Source organism: Bactrocera dorsalis, chromosome 3 (assembly GCF_023373825.1).
Source record: "Bactrocera dorsalis isolate Fly_Bdor chromosome 3, ASM2337382v1, whole genome shotgun sequence".
Taxonomy (NCBI): domain Eukaryota; kingdom Metazoa; phylum Arthropoda; class Insecta; order Diptera; family Tephritidae; genus Bactrocera; species Bactrocera dorsalis.
In genome coordinates this window covers 8,752,143-8,764,980 of record NC_064305.1, presented here as the reverse complement: position 1 = coordinate 8,764,980, position 12,838 = coordinate 8,752,143, and the positions used below count along the sequence as shown (strand labels likewise).

At 41.0% G+C, this 12,838-nt stretch overlaps 3 protein-coding genes across 4 annotated transcripts in view; 2 read left to right on the top strand and 1 right to left on the bottom strand.

The window, feature by feature from the left end:
- The window catches only part of LOC105223832 (transferrin), a 12,723-nt gene extending 6,481 nt beyond the window's left edge, over positions 1-6,242 (top strand). Inside the window, exons 2-4 of the mRNA XM_011201690.4 lie at positions 3,753-4,120; positions 4,198-4,500; positions 4,564-6,242. Of these exons, the coding sequence (XP_011199992.2) occupies positions 3,753-4,120; positions 4,198-4,500; positions 4,564-5,934 (2,042 nt within the window). The 3' untranslated portion in view covers positions 5,935-6,242. The remainder of the gene's footprint in view (positions 1-3,752; positions 4,121-4,197; positions 4,501-4,563) is intronic.
- Positions 1-7,730, bottom strand: part of LOC105223833 (major facilitator superfamily domain-containing protein 6) — a 26,844-nt gene extending 19,114 nt beyond the window's left edge. The window contains exon 1 of one of the 2 annotated variants that reach the window (XM_011201692.4): positions 7,536-7,730. The gene's annotated coding sequence lies outside the window, so the exon portion shown is untranslated. Of the gene's footprint in view, positions 1-6,748; positions 6,888-7,535 lie in introns of those variants that run through there. The other variant, XM_011201693.4, reaches the window with a different exon arrangement.
- LOC105223863 (uncharacterized) lies at positions 6,928-12,838 on the top strand. The gene is made up of 3 exons (XM_029549258.2): positions 6,928-7,067; positions 9,087-11,624; positions 11,686-12,838. The coding sequence occupies exons 1-3, from the start codon at positions 7,029-7,031 to the stop codon at positions 12,820-12,822; spliced, it is 3,714 nt and encodes a 1,237-aa protein (XP_029405118.2). The 5' UTR covers positions 6,928-7,028; the 3' UTR covers positions 12,823-12,838.

Genomic DNA, 12,838 nt, shown 5'->3' with positions numbered 1-12,838 from the left:
GAGAAAAGTTCTGCGGAAGATTTATGGTCCTTTGCGCGTTGGCCACGGCGAATACCGCATTCAATGGAACGATGAGCTGTACGAGATATACGACGACATTGACATAGTTCAGCGAATTAAAAGACAGCGGCTACGCTGGCCAGGTCATGTTGTCCGGATGGACGAAAACACTCCAGTTCTGAAAGTATTCGACGCAGTACCCGCCGCGGGAAGCAGAGGAAGAGGAAGACCTCCACTCCGGTGGAAGGACCAAGTGGAGAAGGACCTGGCCTCGCTTGGAATATCCAATTGGCGCCACGTAGCGAAGTGAAGAACGATTGGCGCGCTGTTGTTGACTCGGCTATAATCGCGTAAGCGGTGTCTACGCCAGTAAAGAAGAAGAAGAAAACTAACTTGGCATCCTTTTTTTCTATTTCAGTACTTTCTCAAGGTCCTTGAATCCATGCATATGGTTAGGAATCACATAACCCCAAAGCGCCGAGCAAGTTCCTGAATGTCATTAGAGTGCTGGGTCTTTGTGAATGTTGTGATAGAGGAGAGAGCAAAATAAACCTAAGGTCGCGGTGCAAGCCTCAATTAAATTATATTCTATTCCATCCAGTCCTCCGATCTAGCGTCTTTCCCTATTAAGCCAAAACATTTCAGTCCCGAACAAGAAATCAACTACTTGTATTAACAAGGGTCTTGCAAATAGTTACAAAGCGGCGATGTCAAAGGTACATATGGTACATGTGTCAATCTTAACTGACTTTGCTTGATAGCTACCCTTCTAAGGATTATTACACACTTCTCCAAACCCTAAATTAATCGCAAGAGGTCTAAAGAGCTCTTCACGCTCAGAAAGATTAGATTTTCTCTGGTTGATGGAGTTCTAACTGATTATTGCCTTCAGCAGCAAAGGTTGAAAATCTTAATGGATAACACTAGTAGAAGCTGTTTGGAAAAAGACGAGGTAGAAACATTTCATTCTTGCTTGTCTCGCCTTTTCGAGTTCAAATTAAGCATCTGTGAGCTCTCACTTTCGGACATCTCGGTGAGCTGGTGGAAATAGAAATAAAACTTTTATCCAAATTTATATTGGCCTCATGGCGCTTTTCCAACTTATAAGGTCTGACTACACCACTACTTACTATTTTATGGCTTTACAAAGGACTTGAGGCTCAGCCAACGAGCTGAAGCTGTATATAACTGGCTTCAACACCTTTACTAAATCTTGTGTCGACCTTCTTTTTTATTTGTCCTAATTTAATACCACTCATAAGTTTCAACTTATGTCTAAGTGGCTAAATCAATATATGAGGGGTATTTTCATGTCAGCTGTAACGTTGACAAGCAACTTTTTCAAAAGAAATTCACAAATAGCAGAAGTATTAGCTTATTCATCAAAGTCATCGAAACTCATAAATAAAATTCCCGGTTTTTTTTAACATCATAATTTATGAATGCTTGTATTAAATCAGCAAAAGAAGGTAAACAAATAAAGCACAAGATAAATATCAATTAATTATGAAAAGAAAAAATTAAACAAAAACTTGCAACAAAGGCAAACCCAAAAAAAAATTAAGAAAAATTAACTTTATAAATAGCTAGTGAATCCCCTGGCTAAGACTAAATTACACAGCTATCGGTTACAACTACGCACAGAACCGGTTACAGATGCGTAAATTTCTGGAAATGATATACATAGTGTAAATGCATGTTCATGTGTATGGGAAACTGCAAAATTACTTGAATTTGTCGCACGCATCCAGCGGCGACGAGCAACGCCAGTGAAGGCTACATCATCCACTTGTTTTATAGTTTTATAGACCACATGGATACACTTACACTTTCATAAATACGTGTGTATATCGTGCATAATATAGTACTATATGTAGTTGCTTGATAATTATAGACTAGACAACAAATTAATAGCGGCAATGAGCTAACGAGCGGATGGCTGACTGTTGGAAGCTCGCACAAACAGTCAAATTTTGACTGGCAATGCATATTTCTATATAGTTATATATGTATGTAATACTTGGGGACTCCAGCGAAACATTGAAATGTCCGTAGAGTAGCATGACTCAAACGGTGTCAGGTTTACTAATCAAGCACTTCGCATGACAACTCGTTTAATGACCGTTAATATTAACGCGCCTTTCTTCTCCGCATATTCAAGGTCAGTTTGTATACCTATTGAAGCGCGTTCCAATGAATTTGCATATAAAAAACCAAAGTTTATTAACGAATACACGTAAGTGAAAGATAACAGTTTATTAAAAAGCTTTTAAAGACAGCCGAAAGCAGTGCTTAAGACACAGTTGGCTATGAATTGTTTGTGGTGATCTTGGTAAGCTGTTATGATGCCCTTCGCAAGCTTTTGTGATACAAATTTGTTAATACATTTATTTCTACATAAAGGTTTAATGAGTTTAAGCTTTTTGGTGCACATCTCTCATAAAAATGAACCGTCGCAGAATTGCAGACAATAAAAAATGCAGGCAATGAAAGAAACGACTTTTTAAAGTTATGTTAATTCGTCTTTTTTTATTGGTACAATAACTGCTTTAGCAATTTTGGGCTTAATTTTGTTCATCCATTTGGTATATTGGGTTTGAAGCAAGCATGGATTTTCAATCAGACTCAAATCACTAAATAGGAAACTGTTTCTCAACGACAGTTACTCTCTTTATGTGTTTCGTACATGTTCGTTCGAAGTCTCCAATGAAAAGCATGCTCGGATTGTCCAACATTCGAACCTCTGTATGTATTACAATCAAGTAAAGATATTTGCTCAATTTCAGAGGCGTCTTGCAACTAATATTGGGTAGTCGAAAAAGTCTTTTCGTATTTCTAATCAAACTTCAACTTTTTCTTTTTATAAATATTATATTATGAACCAAATATGTACCATTTTGGTCGACCACTTTTTGCCATTTTCCGCAAGAGACATTATTCCATCAGTGTAAAACTTTTCTGGTTTCTCGGCGAAAAACTGCGACAAGTAATTTTCACAGGCTTATCTTGAAGCCAACTTTACACCATTGAGAGAGTTCTGCATTGACCAAAAAAAAAATGGTAGTTCGATGATGCAAGGTTAAAGCTATATGGTGTATCAAAACTTTCCAGCCAAGCTCCCCAGTTTTTACTGAGTCATCAAAGATCTATGTGGAAGACGAAGGCCTTTCTGCTGATCAGTTCTGGCCGTTGTTTTTCAATTAATTGCTTCAATCTCATCAGTTGTTGACAGTAAAATGTAGAATCAATCGTTCGACCAGACTGGAGCAGCACATAGTGGATGATTCCTTTCCAACCCTACCAAATCCTCAGCATTACCTTCCGAGGCGTCAATCCTGACTTTGCGACCATTTGTTGAGCTTCATCACGCTTGAACTATGACCTTTGAATCCACTGTTGAATTATAATATCACTAGAAGACTATAGCAGGTATTGCAACCCTCAGAATAAGACAAGATACTCCAAGAATTTGTAAAGCGAAACTGCAGTTTTCGAGACTACTTACGGTATTAAGGATCAATGTACAATCTTCGCATAAATATTATATACATATGTAACATCACTTCCACGAGCTATTTGGAAGACAATAACCAGCTTTCTGTCCTAAGAGATCTATAAATGAAATGGAAAGTAAAACTATTCGAAAGAATTAAAGCTATTTCCCAGACCCAACATCATTATACCCAGTCTGCAGAGCTTATTTGACACTTTAAAGAATACATATAATAGAAAATAAATATTTTATTCCGCAGTGCGCGTCTGCATTGTCGAGTCTCGTGGCACGTACCGTAAAACGCCGAAATTTTGCCCACTTCTCGAAGCCACCAGTAATATTGAGTGTGTGATTGGTGTGGATCGACTGGATTGCGTACGACGGATACATAAAGGTACCGCGCATTTCGGCGTGCTCTCCGCCGAGGAGCTAATAGCAGCGCGTTGGGCTAGCGTGGAGATTTTAGTTACGAGTGAGATGCGCTCACATGAAACCAATTTCGAATATGAAGTAGTCGCGGTGGTGGACAATGAGGCCAACATACATACGGTGCATGATTTGCGCGGTGCGAAACTTTGTCATCCCGGTTATGGTTTGGGCAATCATTGGACGGAGGTTTTAGCTAATGTATGTATGATTTGAAAATCTGGAGTTTAATTTCCCTTTTCAAAAGTAACAATAACAATTAATGTTTTAAATTACAGTACTTCGAATCGACATTGATTTCGAAATCTTGCAATCCGGAAATCTCACTAACGGAAGATCGCATTAGCGCCTCGGCTAAATATTTTGGTCCCAGCTGCAAAGCCGGTCCATGGGTACCGGATCCTAAACAGGATCGCATACTCAAAGATCGCTATCCGTCGTTATGTCAGCTTTGCTACGATTCATATCGTTGCGATATTGGCGACAAGCACTGGGGACGTCGCGGCGCCTTGTATTGCCTCACAAATGGTGTCGGCAATGTTGCTTGGGCGCGACTAGACGATGTGCGCAGTCATTTTGGCGTAAGTCTTCAACTTATTTACTGGCACGAGTTTTAGTTAATACTATTTTTATCATAATTACAGTTAACTGGGCTGCCTGCACAGGCTAATCCATCCGAATACAGTTACTTATGCGCCGATGGACATCTACAGCCTATCACAGCTGAACGTCCGTGTGTTTGGGTGGCCAAACCCTGGCCAGTTATAGCGGCGCGCCGCAGTCACGCTGCACAAATACAAAATCTAGTCGCTGGCTTGAACCACAACGAGCCGAATAGCTGGCAGAATGCCTTGCTAAGCCTCTTGGAGAATTATCATATAGAAATCGTCACTTTGGATAATGTCATACCCATCGATGATTATCTCGATCAGGCAACGGCTTTTCAAAGCGCCTATAGCTTCCCCGAATGTAATCCACCGCGTTCAATAGTTTACTGTACTACCTCCATAATACAGCATGTTAAATGCTCGTGGCTACAGGAAGCGTCACAAGTTTATGGTGTCGAACCGAATATCCAGTGTATACGCTCCGAAAGCTTGGATTCGTGTATGGATGACATCAAATACAAGGCAGCCGATGTCGTGTTGGTCGATCACGAGAATCGTATTAGAGCACAACGTGACTACAATTTAGTGCCGATACTCTACGAATTCTCACAGGATATGCATGAACGTTATGCCGTTATAGCTGTGGTGCATAAAGATTCGAAATTCAAAACATTTGCAGATCTGGAAGACGCTAAAGCCTGTCTACCCTCATACGAAGGACCCACACACCTATCGGTGCAAGAAACTATTGTAAATGTAACACAACGCATGACCACACTACAGTCGTATTTCCACCGTGACTCGTGTACTTGGCATCCGAATGCACATCGCACCTGTCCGGACACTTATCGTGGCGATGAGGGCGCTTTACGTTGCTTAGCCGAAGGTGGCGAAGTGGCTTTTCTCAGCTCGGCTATATATAAAAACTATACGGTGGGCAATATAACAGCGAAATGGGTGCGTGACACCGGGCACAAGTCCTTCCGCGTTTTATGTCCCTTTGGCGGAAATGAGCGTCACTCAAAGTTCGAATATTGCTATATGCATTGGACCACACGCGGCCATTTAATGACGCATAACGATTCGTTGACGCGTCGTAATGAAATATATAATTCGTTACGTGACATCGATCAGCTCTTCGGCAAAAGCTATCGGCCCGAAACGCGCCCATTCACGATGTATGGCATATTCGATAAGCGCAATAATGTTATGTTCCGTGATAAGACGGACGGACTGAGAGGTTTAATGGATTTGAGAGCGGATAATTCGAAACGCATTATGGAGGATATTTTCGAGAATTATGTGAAAAACGTTTATGTGGATCCGAATTCGAGTCAGTCGTTGCAGTGTTCCTTAACGCTGCTAGTCATAACGTCACTGTTAGTTGTAAGAAGAATCTGGATCTGAAGCTGGATCGCAGCTATAAGCCATTATATAGATTTAAACATTTCATTCACGGTTAGTCATTAATTTAATTTTCTATCGATATTTGTGAGACAAGTTTTAAGTATATGGTACTATTTAAAATGTATGCAATTTTGTGATATTATTTTATACTCTACGTTTGTATTTTTTATAAACCAAAAGCAATCTAAGTATGTTTAACCGTTTGCAGGTGTCTGTTTATGCCAATAAATTGTCTTAAAAAATCATTTAATTTTACACTCGTCTATAATAAATAAATATATATGTATGTACATGTGTTGGTACAAGAATTTCGGTTTGTCTTTGGTCGGACTCTCCTGAGCCTTAGAGAGCACTTCGTAGCATTGTACCTATCTGCAATGTCCACGGGTGCTATGTGAAAAATGGAAATACGAGTAAATGCTAGTATTTGGTTAGTGGCAGTGCACCGGAGATGCCTATGAAAATCGCTCTTTGAACACCATCAAGCTTCTTAGCAAGTGTAGCCTTTTCTTGATAGTCCCCACCTTTTCTCTATACCTCTTTTACAGCGCTATAAGGCAACCTCCTTCTCCCCAAAGCAATGCATGCTACTTTCGAAAGTAACCGTTTTGTCAATTCTATAACTCAACAGCGCCATCTATTCCTCTATTCTTATAAATGCACAATCTATTACTTTCAACAGTATATTTTTTCTTTTTTGCCGACATTTCAGCAATCAGCTGTTTCACTCTTGTCACTGATATCTAAATAGTTATTTTTTTTCGTTTTTTGTTTTTTTTATGCTTGTTGCTATTTAATTCATATATTTCTTTACCACTTATACACTGCACCTGCCCCTAATCGAAAACCTTCACCGCAACGGTTGTTAAGCAGCCATACAAATTGCCATAACAAAAGCGTTTGTAAATTCAATCGCAATGACGACGACAGCTACGCAACCAAATGATGAGAGGACACATTTTCTCAACAAATTCATTGATTAAACACTAATAAAAACGGCGAACTAAATTATTTTATATAGCACAACAGTTTGAAATTGATTAAATAAAGGTTTCCATTATTCAAGTGATAAGAGAGAGAGCGCCAAAAATCAAATGTCGAAACCACAAGCGAAAGCGACACAGCTAAGAAACGTGAGCGTGTATAAAAATTAATTTTGCGACATTTTGTAGCCGTACGATAAGAAAACCAGTTTGTGTATTATTTTGGCACCACGGCTTTGTTTTTGTTTATAAAATTATAACTTTACTCGATTTCTTTAAAAAAAATAAAGCAAATTTCAACTGCACAGCACCGTATTTTCTGCCATTTCATTTGCGTTATTCAGTTCACAAACTTATGTGTGCATATCAACTGCGTTACAATTACACACATATGTATGTACGTACATACATATTCACATTTGTATGTATATGAATTTCGATGAACAATACGATACACCAACACTTTATTGACACTCTAATTGTTAAGCTTTTAATTAAAACAATTAAAATCGGAAATTTGCACAGAAACTTATCTAGTACTGTGCACGTCTGTTTCACTTTCAATATTTATATACACATGTACATATGTGTGTGCGCATATTTTCTTTATTCACCTACCTTGCTGGTTTGTTTTGAATTTTGACACTGCTATTTTAGGTCAATGGCTTCCGTATACTGTGTTCTTTGTGCGCCTATACGTGTGTGTAATGTAAATATTCATACATTCACAATATTATCAGTTCCCAATTCGCAATCCAACATGCAGACGCCGACTACTGAACAACTGTATCCAACAGATACGCACTTATATCTGAGCAATTGCAGACGTTTGCTTCATTTTCTCTTTTCTCGATCATCAACTGGATCTCTCTAACAGCTGCGCTCTCATTTGATATGAAATGGTGCGACCTTGTTTGTTGCGCACATTGTACAAGAACTCACGATGTACATACATATGTGTGTACATCTGGCTGAGTAATTCATTCAGTAAATATTCATAGGTATAAATGCATGTATGTACATGTAATTTTCTAAATATAAATACAAAGGATAGTTATTGTGCATTTGGACCTTGGGAATATATACAGTTTTTTTTATCTGTTTGTTCTATCATATGGCATCTGACAGTGACAGCTGATTTTCACTTAGGTCTTGTCAGCACGTTACCACCTTAACTCCACGGAACGAAGCGAATTAGCTTAACACTTAACTCAAAATTATTGAAAACTATGTTAAATTATTAAAAAATTAATGAGATCTCAGATAATAATTTGATGCGGATTTTGATTTATATATCGCAGAATAGTGAGCACTACTAGCACAAGCCCAGACGTTTTTGGAGCAAATGTTAAAAAGTTGGACTGAGAAAATTTGGTTTCAGCCTTGACAAAACGCTCATTCTTCAACGCCTGCCTGGGAGTCGAATTATTAACCACCTTAACCCCATCATAACAATGATTCATCACTTTTAATAAACTTTTATGTGAAGACCTCTGGAAGGAAAACCTATTGAGATCAATATACTAAAGAGTTTAAGATTTCCGTAGTCTTCCAAATAAACTTATCGCCGAAAATACTGGATGTATGAGTATATCCAAAGTGAAAACGATGCTCATTGTCTTATTTGACATCAAAGGCATTGTCCACTATGAATTTGTACCTCCTGAACAAACCGTCAACAAGTCCTCAAGAGACTCAAACGAGGGATCAATCTGGTCCGACAAGATATCGCAGGCGATTGGAAGTAGCACCACGCCGCGGCTCACACCGCCTTTATTGTGAACAGCTACCTAACCAAGTCCGGTATCCCAACGCTTCCGCAACCGCCCTGCAGCCCTTTTTTGTTTCCTTTCCTGAAAAGGCCGATGAAAGGCAAGCATTTTGAGAAGGCAGAAGGGATCCAAGCAGCATGCCTCTCGGCTGTCAGGACTATGCCAGAGAATGACTTCCGTTACGCGTTCAATGCTTGGAAATCGCGCTGGCAACGCCGCATCGACGCATAAGGAACCTATTTTGAAAGTTTTTATCAGTTAAAGTTAAATCAAAGTCAGAAGCTACGCTTTAAATAGCAAATTTTTGGAAGATTCGCACCTCTTATTTCACTTTTCCTTTAATTTTGTTTTAGAAAAAATAGTAGATTGTAAACGCTCTTCTGTTATAAACTTACAGGGTACTAAGGCTACGGCAGGCACGATAGCAAGAGCAAAACCTACCACAAGTAATCCCGCAAAAACCGTAAGTGGAGCTGCTAAAGTAAACACGCAACTTAAAAAGACAACGAGCTCTACAACAACTGCCACCAAGCGTGCAGACGAGGAAAAGCTGAAACTTAAAAGCACCACACAAACCCGGCGAACAGAGCCTACCACTCTCAAGAAGAGCCGAACACCGCGCGATGTTGTGAAACCAACACAAAACTCCGTTATAAAGAAAACCACACCCACCAACCGTGTAGCCAGTACATCCAAAGCAACGAATCAAAATATAAAAGCCACGGCGCAGAGAAATGTGGCAGCAACAACAAGGAAGGCTGGCGTTAGTGAACTGCCTATGCGCGCTAAACAAAATCGCGATATTGCAGATGCCGTTAAGAAGAAACTTTCAACCACAAGCAAACCCAATGCCGTTTTAGATACGTATCACAGCGTCACAGTTGTCTCCCCACCGCCACGACGTAGAGAAAATACAACAGAACGCAGCGACGATCACACTATACCCACCAGAGCTATTAAAGACAAAGTTGTGGAACCGGCTGATCTAGACACTGCCGCGATCAAGGTGGATGCTGATGAACCACCAAAGCGTGTGCGCACACATTCCTTGAAAGAGGAAGATATCATCGTATTGCGTACAGACTCGGCGAAACGCAGAAGTGAACAACAGATACTAGCAGACGTGACAATAGTCAGCCGCCATGAGACGGACTATTTAAAATTGGACACAGATGAAGTGATCGACCAAAAGCCGGTTGTCAAAGAACCTGTAGCATTTGAAGTGGCCTTCGATGAACCATTGAGCAGTAAAGCCAAATCTAAGTCTCGAGAACCGTCAGTAACGCGAAACAAATCTGAACATGCACATAATGCAAAACCCAGTGATTCTAAAGGGGAACCGGAGACGGATAATTACTCAGATGACTTTGAAACATATGAATCGGACTTTGAGACTGGCTCGTCGACGCAAAATGGTTCGTCGGGGGAAACTGAAAGCGATTCATCACCACACAGCGTTTGCAGCGAAGATGAAGATAATAGTAAAAGCAGTGTTTCTTCAACAACGCAAGAGGAAACAAGTAAAAGCGGTGATGAAGTGCCCGTTAATGACACCGATTGCGAGGAAGAAACTGAATTAACACAATATCCGATAACAGTGATTCAACGCGATAGGGAAATTGAGCGTAAACTGGACTCTGGAAATTATGAAATGAACTCGCGTAGGTATCCAAAGCTTTCTGAGCTGGCGACACAAATTAATGAGCGGCATTTCGACAGCATGGACACCACTTACAGCGTAGCTTCGACGGATCAGCTCGACTCGGGCATCAGCAGTTACGCTAACACGAATAACACACAAGCGGAGGTCGACAAATTCGGCGGAATTGTATGCACCTACGGCGGTTATGCCGATTTCAATACGCGTCCCATACTGCGCAAGCGCGGCATCGAGCTAATGAACAAAATTCAATTTGACACTTTAACATTTTCGCTGTTCGAACTCAAGCCCATCAGCTATGAGGTTTACATGCAAACTTATGGCACGCTAAATACCACTCAGAGCTCAACACAAACCAACGAAAACCGTATGGCGAGCGAGAGTCAAACGGACAGCTTTGATGTGCGTACAATGTGGACACAGCATCCACCACAATATGATCTGCAGACGGTGCAGAAATTCGCCACCGGTATGCATGGCCTGATGGCAATACAAAACTGTTGTGGCGAATCGCCGTTGGACGAAGCGTACACGTTACACAACTCAAGCGCCGACGAATACGATGTTAGTTTACAAAAACTAGCGTTATTACGACAAAATAACAGTAAAGATGTGGTTAGCGCGCAGCTAAGCAGTCTGCATAAACCGTTAGATTTTGAAAAATTAAACGCGTTTCTGCTACGCTCATCATTACTCATCTCAAAGGTGCTGTGCTCGACGCACGACAACGCAGCAGAGGATCATCTAACGAAGGTCGCACAGAACTATAAGAGTTTTCAAGAAATTAGCGCGGGTTATGTGCAACTCGAAACGAATTTTTTGAATGCTTTACGCGTAGTGCATGTATTTGCAAGTGCCCGGCATGATCTCATCATAACGGTGCACGCGAGTCCGGCCGATGCCGATGTCTATCGCTGTGATTTTTCTCAACTGCTAATGGTCTGGTCCACCAGTGATAGCACAAATCCATTTCGCTTGCTCTCCACATGGAGTGAGGTTTGTCGCGTCGAGATCTGTTACGATAACACGGATATTGTTGTGTGTGGCCTGCATGATGGCAGCATTGCTATGTGGGATCTGCGCGAAACATACTCCTACTGCTCGAAATTAGATGGATATCTCACGCACTTTGCCGCAACACAATCGGTAGTACCCAATTGGACAGCGAGTAAGGAGCCGGCTCATAGACTCAGCGATCTTGGCGCTGTAGTAGATGTGCGTAGTTTTCGTACGCCACAGCGAGTAATAGCGCCAGGCAGCTACAGATCAATACAGGTAAGCATAGCATACATGAAATGTCTGTATATTTCTTATTGTTCCGTTAATTTCTTTCAAGTTCGCGACACTCAATGACAACGGTCTTTTATCGGTTTGGACGCTGGTGGAAACGAACGTCAAGCATTACGAGTTTTCTACGTTGAAAGCAGCTGATACACACCGCAATCACAAGCGAGGCTCAGCAGCTATGCTAAACTCCCGTTATGAGTATAGTTCACCTTGGGCTCGTGTGAAATTAATGCAGAGTGCAATTTGTGATTTACGGGACTACCTAGAGCATGGTCTACACCGCATCCAAACCCAGTTCGAAATGACCAAGCAACTATTCCAAAAGGAAATATACAGCGACGAGATCTTGCGCGAGCTGCACGGCACAAAATCGGCACAGCAACAGCGGCAACAACTGCAGGGTTTACGCTTCACCGGCATCGACACCGGTTGTGAGCGCATCTACGTTTGTACAAATCGCAATTTCGTGCTGAGCTGTTCAAAGAGTCTAAAGTCGGAACGTTTTCGTAAAATAAACATAACCGAAAGCGGGCTGCTCTTCGCAACCGCTTTACAAGTGTTGACAAACGAAAATTTTCTGGCAGTTGGTCTGTCAAATGGTTCAGTGATGATTGTCAATTGCAATCAGCAGAAATTGTCAACGCAACGCAACAGTGAGACGAAACGTTTAGATACTGCGAGTTCATATGCCGATAATCGTCTAAAAGATGTCTACACACCTCAAATGCCTGATATCGATCCGATCACTGGTAAATCATGCGCCATACAAAATATCATACTCAACGAAAGGCGTCTACTGAGTAAGGCTGTTAGCGCATACGAAACGTCATACGAGACGCGTCCATCTACAGCCGCCTACATAGCGTTGATAAGCAATCAGAAACGTCCGTTTGAGCTGTGTGTCTACGATCAGCAAATAATATTGAGTGGTTCCGCGCTGCGTAAGGATTTGGTGCAGTCGCTGCAATTGTCCAGCGATGGTTGGCGACTTTTTGCGCTGACAAATGGTCAAGTGCGTACATATGACTTTTACTTGGATCGCGAGTTGGGAACTCCAGCACTGGATGGTAGTAGTTCCGAACAACGTGTTATGGAAATAGCGGTAGCCAAAAGTTCGCAAAATGCAAATAATCTGATTGTATTGGATGAAGAGAACTACGTAGAAGTGCACTTATTAAAGCATTAAGCAATAAATAATATAT

Excerpts from the sequence above, each read along its gene's own strand:
- LOC105223863 (XM_029549258.2), top strand. The coding sequence starts at position 7,029 with ATGTCGAAACCACAAGCGAAAGCGACACAGCTAAGAAAC. Across the intron at positions 7,068-9,086 it reads AAGCGACACAGCTAAGAAAC|GGTACTAAGGCTACGGCAGG; the intron begins GTGAGCGTGTAT and ends ATAAACTTACAG. Across the intron at positions 11,625-11,685 it reads GCAGCTACAGATCAATACAG|TTCGCGACACTCAATGACAA; the intron begins GTAAGCATAGCA and ends ATTTCTTTCAAG.